Source organism: Pinus tabuliformis, chromosome 8, assembly GCF_031772625.1.
Source record: "Pinus tabuliformis cultivar Carrire ecotype Pingquan chromosome 8, CPIR1, whole genome shotgun sequence".
Classification (NCBI taxonomy): Eukaryota; Viridiplantae; Streptophyta; class Pinopsida; order Pinales; family Pinaceae; genus Pinus; species Pinus tabuliformis.
Window position 1 is genome coordinate 2041830764 of NC_142294.1, and position 6683 is coordinate 2041837446.

Consider the following 6683-nt stretch of genomic DNA (forward strand, 5'->3'; position numbering starts at 1 on the left):
TCTTCATATTGCCTTCATATAAGGTGTCTTGTTGACAAAATCAACTTTAATAAGGTTTGACTCTATCAATTATGTATCTATCAAATTTCCTTTACATAAAAATATAACTATGACTTGTACATCCAAACTTAGACTATAAGCCCCCTAATATTCAGATCAATGCTTCTCCCTTAGAAAATGATAATCTCCATCATTCACTCATGCTTAAAAAAAGGAGGGACCCGATTATGTTCATTGGACCATCATGATTACAATTTTTTGTGAACTAATAAAGAGAAGGGTTTTGTGTCATTAACCCATAACTGTGGCTTTATGGATGACTGTTATGAAACCAGCTCAAGAAAAGATAGAAAAGATAGATCAACGCCTTAGAATTCAACCTCTTCGAGGGGGCAACCTCCTTTACATTACATAAATGAACAATTCTTGAATGATACAAATGAAAAGACCTCCTTTCTATATATAGGAGTCTAAGGGGTCATAACATAATCAGAGCCGACATAACAATAATAATGTAAGGGCACAATAATAACAATAGTGGGCTTCTATGGGGCACAATAGTAACAATATGGGCACTACATGGGTACATCAATATAATAAGTGGGTTATACTAATAACAGTAAGGGGTTACACTAGTAGTATAGGGGTCTAACATGCCCGTCTCCTTTAAAAAGCGTTGTCCTCAATGCTTGAGTAGTTCTTGATGCTTCTGTATAAAATTCTTGTCCTCCCATGTGGAATATTCAGCAGGTAAGTTCTTCCACTTGATGAGATACCCTGAAATTGATCAATTTCGTAGCTGTCGGGTTCTTGTTTCTGTGACTGCTCCAGGTTCCAATATGTTTTTTCCTTCCTCTTCAATTTCTGGCAATATTGTTTGAATTGGGATCTTTTGCAACTTTTGAATAAGTGGCCATACTTCTTTGTCCTTCTTCCATTCATCCCTTGCCTCGTTTATCCAATCTATTTGGATAATATAAATAGCACAAGACAATGCTTCCACATCCTCATCCTTGAAGAGTCTTCCCATTCGGTAAGGTCACCATTTTTTAAGTGCATGTAGTATTGCCAACATTTCCTTCTCATAAATAGCTTGCTTGAGATGTAGCAGTAAAAATACCCTGTCAGGCGGAAAGAGTCGATAGTGCGGACACAACCAACCTCCCTAGGAGCCTAAGACTCTCTAGTGACAAACAAGACAAACAAGAGCAATCTTTCTCTAAACATGCATTTACTATACGAGAAATCAAGTGTTTAGATCCTACCTGTAGTCCAACGCTGTTGTAGCAGTCCAGCCTCGCTGATCTGGATGAGCTCCTCCTTCACTTCGAAACCTGCATTCACTAACAATCAAACGATTAAATGGCACTTGATAATCTCATAAAATAAAACATATTTAACACATAGACCAAGGAGTACATGAAACAACTCATAAATAACAAGTTATTGAGAAGAATGGACTCATTTGCATTAATAGGAAACAAAAGGAACAATTACAACCTGAGCCTTGGTGTTGTGCAAGTTCCTCCCAGGGTCCATCAAGAGTTCTCCTTTACTTTGACAAAGCTCACCCACTTCCAAATAGAACAAGCAAAGATGGCAATCTCTCCTCACAAGCTTCTAAATGGGAGTCCTAATTCCAGCAGCATCTACCCTTAGAAATGTTTAGCTTCCAACCTCCCCTCCTTCTGGCCCAATGCCTGTATTTATAGTGCTCAAGAGGAAGTTAATCAGGTCCACCATCAATAGGATAATCCCCTCTTTGGGTGGGATAGCTCCCTTATTGATGGGATAAGTTCTTCTTTGGTAGGGGTACATGAACCATCTGGAGGCGCTTCATACACGTCAAACATACTTCTAGAAGCCTCTAGAAATGACTACAAGTAACTTTTTTGGAGTGAAACTTGCGCCTTTTGACCTTTACAGGGGTACGCACCTGCCCCTTTACATACAGAACGTACAAGTACGCAGTTTTTGTGAACATTAGGTGCGTATACGTAGGTAAGGCCGAGAGAATCTGCGTACCCAGAGATAAACACATTTACAAAGACTTTCTCTCTTTTTTGGAGTTTGACATGGAGAGCAGAGGGATAAGACTTGCCCAAGAGGATAGCATGACTGTTGATAGAGCCATACTAACTGTAAATAGCCATGGTGACATTTTTTAGTGTAACAGATTGCCCCCTAAAGTGCGAAGCCTGTAGTAGATTAGGGTTTTGTATTATCTAGGAAGGGTGAAGCGCTTTATCATTTCAAGGATTATCTCGTGGAGGGCCTGGTCAGAACCTGCAATTTTCAACACAAAATACATGTATAAGATTATATCATCGCTGAGGTAGGCATTCCCATACTTAGATTAAAACTTTAACTAACAGACTAACTACTCTGATACAGGAATGATCTTGCAGTACATCATAATCATAGACTTTTGTAGACACAGTATGGGCGCAGCCATCTGTTTATGATTAGTCTAATAGATAATGAATACAAAACTCCTCGCAGCGTGGATGGTGGAAACTAGATCCAGGGTCTTCATTTCTACTTCCCGAATTGGTACGATTCTAGCCATGCGAATAAATGAGTTGATGTCGAACATGGTAGAAACCACTTGATTACCAGTCGATGATGTAAACTGTTAACAAGTGTGTGAGAGACCACCAGTAATGTCAATGGTTCTCAAAGTACCCAGTACAATCCATGAGATGTGAATGAATGAGTTGATGTCGAACATTTCACGGAATCCTTCGATCGAAAGTCAATGATGTAAACTGACGTCAAAGGCGAGAAACCTGCCATTGATGCATGCAGACTTCAAGGTACTGACGATTTCTAAGTCATCTCTCTAGATAATGTGCTGATGTCGATAGAAAGCGACCCGTTGCAGGCAAGCCCACAACACGAAATCATTGTTCAAGTTGAAGAAATGTTGCTGTAAGGACTGACGCAGGGATGGTCAAATGGATGACAAGTATTTTGCAGATGAAAGTTTTGCTTGCAGACCTCTTGAACACATAAGGACACAACAGATGGCTTGGTGATGAGTGACTCAAAGTTAATCCCTGGAACCCGGCTGAAGACTTTCAATGTGGTTTGATCAACTGTGAGGTAAAGGATTTCCCAACCCAGGTGAATGAAAAGTGTCGTGTTCAAGAGTGGTAATAAGGTTTCTTCTGAGACAAAGGATAACAAATAGGCTCATTCTTCTCTTTTTTCCCCCACCATTTCTGGCAAGTACCTCTTTATTTTTAACAAGCTTGAGGAGGATAACATATGCTTGATTATAAGCTCATCCTTCGGATGAGTCCAACCTAGTTTTGATTCGAACCCTAGGAAGGAGTGGTTCGTTCCTGTTTGTAATTGAACAGGTCCTTTACTGTGAAATTTTAACAAGCCCAGTATAGGAGAAACTCGGCGTTTTTCAATTTTAGAGAGTCTAAAAAACTTAAGAAGACTCCAGGTTGAACTCTTTCGTAAATTTGTGTCCCCCAAGCCCGAAAAAGTATAAAATAATACCTGGGAGAACCGCTTGATCTTGCGACCAAGGAGTACTTTCATGATTAGTGTCTCTAACCTGAAAAGTAAAAAGCGATCAAGGACACGTCGTTTTATTTCCATATCGAGTTTGAAACGACAAAAACCCGGCCATCTTTTCTTGTTTTTACGGTCAGAAAAGAGCTATAAGGGGACCGTCTTTTAATTCCGTTTTAACGAGTGTAAAAGAAATGCTCGGCAATCTTTTCATATTTTAGGAGTCAGAAAAGAGCTTAAAAGATGACTCTGATGTTTTGGTTCGTGAAAAATGATGATTTTACCCTAAAGTCCTTTTGTCCTGCACAAAAACGACACATTACTCATACATGTTTAAGATGGGTAAAAATACATTGAAAAATGTCCTTTCATGGTAAAAAATAAACAAACTTAGCATTCATTCATCCAAAAAACCTATAAAAAGACTTTTTACCATGTCATTTTACCATTTTACTGTTGAGGTTGAGAAAAGGACTTTGACAAGAAAACTTCCTGTGGTCATTGCGGAGAATCCGACCGTCAGAATCGAACGCCGTCTCATCAGGTATTCTACAACATCCTTCTCTTGCTTTCCATCCGTTTAAAATTCATTTTTAAGTTTTTATTTGATTTTTTTTGGGGGTCTTGGGGTTTCAAGATGCGCCCTTCAGGGTACGCAGGTCATGCACTGCTGACCTGCGTACCCCGATATTTTCTCAATGGGGAAAATACCAGGGGTACGCAGCCGGCCTTAAGGGAAGCTGCGTCCAGACGCTCTGTCCCTAAAAGCGGGGGTGCGTACCCCGCAAAACGCATTTTGAAACCCTCATTTCTCCAAAATGAACCAAAATTTTAAAATTTTATGGATTCTAACAGATGTTTTATGATGTGCAGGGAGCACACCATGCTTGATTGGCGTGAAAGAGAGCACGAGGACGTTGATTTGGCCGCGATAGGTCATCAACCTTCCATTGATGCATTAAAAGCATGCGGACTGTATAAATACTGGGCCATACCTGGCATGAGGGGCCAGGTGCCATTCCTTGAGTGGCTGGTTGAAAGGTGGAACATTCAGGAGCAATGTTTCTACATCGGAGAGCACCAGCTCGAAATAGAGCCCTCCGACATATATTTTCTCACTGGCTTGCCTAACAAGGGCGAGCAACTCTCTCTATTCCGGACTAGGCCGGGTGGCCAATCCCTTGCTAGTCTCCGGCTAGAGTGGTGCAACAATCAAAACCAAGAGAAGGGGATAGAAATCAAGTACATATCCCGACCTTAACTTATGGTGATAGCCTTTACTGTTACCAGACTTTGCGGCGCGGCCGCTTTGCACCATGCCACCGGGTCCCAAATGCGGATGGCTATAGATTGCTTCCAAGGCACCATTTTCAACTGGTGTGATGCTGTGTTGGCTAATTTGAAGGGCCAACTAACCAGGGCAAAGAGAGGACAACTGAAGACCTTTGGATATGGGCCTTTAGTTGTGAGCTTTGCCCTAGAGAGAGTTCCAATGCTGGTCCCCCAGCATCTTACAGTTCCAGTTGGGGCTCCTCGGGAGCCTAAGTTGACGAGATGGGTTGCGGTAATGGCCCGGCATCCTAATGAGGGTGCAGCAGTTGTTCGATTTCCTGATGGTTACTTTCACTGGCTAGAGAGCCAGGTCTTTGCTATTCAGGACTTTCCTTATGCCGGAATGGATTTTCGGAATGATCCGGACATGGTTCTTCCACAGGGAGAACAGTGGGACGACGGAGGTATTTCATTTTTCACAAGTTTTTAAATTATGTATATATTTTTTTTTATTTGTATATATCGCCTCAAAACTGACAGCACAAATTTTCAAAATGCAGATGTAGGTCTACGGCGTCCGGCCAACCTCCGGGCTTTTGAGAGGAGAGTACCAGCTGTACCAGCACCAGCCCCACAGGATGCCGCCGCAGAGACCTTAGCCGAGCTGGAACAGGATCTAGAGCGTCTGACGGCGGATATACCAGAGATCACCATAGATGACATTCCCATTCAACTTCAGCGCTATGTGGTCGCAGTCCCAGGACCTTTTAGGAGGTTCTTGTGTAGGGTAGCGCGGGCAGTGGTCTTGTATAGAGAGCACCACCAGTGATTGGCTAGTCACTTTTGTAGACACATATGACATTTTTGATTTTTTTGTACTTATCATTTTTGCCGATCATGAGGTGTTTTTCAACCTATGATCGAAGATGATGTATATTTTTGACACACTCCTATCTATATATATATCATTATTACCGGCTCATCTTGTTTAACATATGTGATGAAATGTTTTTAAATTTACTTGTATGATTATCGTAAATGTCTGTCCAACATTCGAGAAGCAATTGCATCTGCTAATGTATTTAAAGACCTTGGAATATGCTGATATTCAATGTAATCAAATTCACGTTCCAAGAGGCGCACTCTCAAAAACAACCTTAATAACACAGGATTTCTAATGGCATATACTCTATTAAGCTGTAATACAACGAGTTCAGAATCTAACCTCACTATCAAACGTCGAATTCCAAATGAAATAGATTCAGACAATAATTCAACCACTGCACTGTATTCTGCAATGTTGTTCGTCGTTTGAGCGAGGCTCACCCCATGCATAGAAACTAACTCGTCAGAGGGCGAATAGATAACCCAAGCTGCGGAAGAGATATTCCGTGTACTACGACAAGCACCATCGGCAAATCCAATGTACGTTTGGAGAGGCGTCGACATCTGCAATATCAAGAGTAAAACCAAGATAAGCCAGAATAACGACGAAAAACACACTTTCTAAGCTAAGCACATTATCTAAACTAACAAACATACTAGCTAGAAAGAAAACCTAACCTAACTAAAATTCTCCATACCCACCATTTAAGCATAATACCTCTTTAGGTAAAGTCCATTTCTGGGTTTACCCAAAGAGTCCCCATCAAAATCTACCAGCTCATAGGCCCCTTTTGCTAGCTTTCGCTTTACAATGTAGGGTCCATGCCACATAGGAACGAATTTTCCAGCACCTAGCTTATCGTTAGCTTGATCATATAATAGCACTAGGTCTCCCTCCGAAAAACTTCGAGGGGTCACATTTCTATCATACTGAGCTTTCATTCGCTTCGCGTGAGTCTCGATTGCCAATGCAGCGTCACGTCGAGTCTCATCTAACT

General features: G+C 41.3%; 1 protein-coding gene across 1 annotated transcript; it reads left to right on the plus strand.

Moving 5' to 3' along the window:
* Positions 1-1543: 1543 nt before the first annotated feature.
* On the plus strand, positions 1544-5767 carry LOC149244649 (uncharacterized). Its single transcript, XM_089374957.1, has 2 exons — positions 1544-5264; positions 5361-5767. The coding sequence occupies exons 1-2, from the start codon at positions 4793-4795 to the stop codon at positions 5627-5629; spliced, it is 741 nt and encodes a 246-aa protein (XP_089231083.1). The 5' UTR covers positions 1544-4792; the 3' UTR covers positions 5630-5767.
* The last annotated feature ends 916 nt before the right edge of the window (positions 5768-6683 follow it).

What these genes read in the sequence shown, in the direction of transcription:
- LOC149244649 (XM_089374957.1), top strand. Translation starts at nt 4,793, where the DNA reads ATGGTGATAGCCTTTACTGTTACCAGACTTTGCGGCGCGGCCGCTTTG. An exon ending in AGAACAGTGGGACGACGGAG is followed by an intron (nt 5,265 to 5,360) that starts GTATTTCATTTT and finishes TTCAAAATGCAG; the next exon opens with ATGTAGGTCTACGGCGTCCG.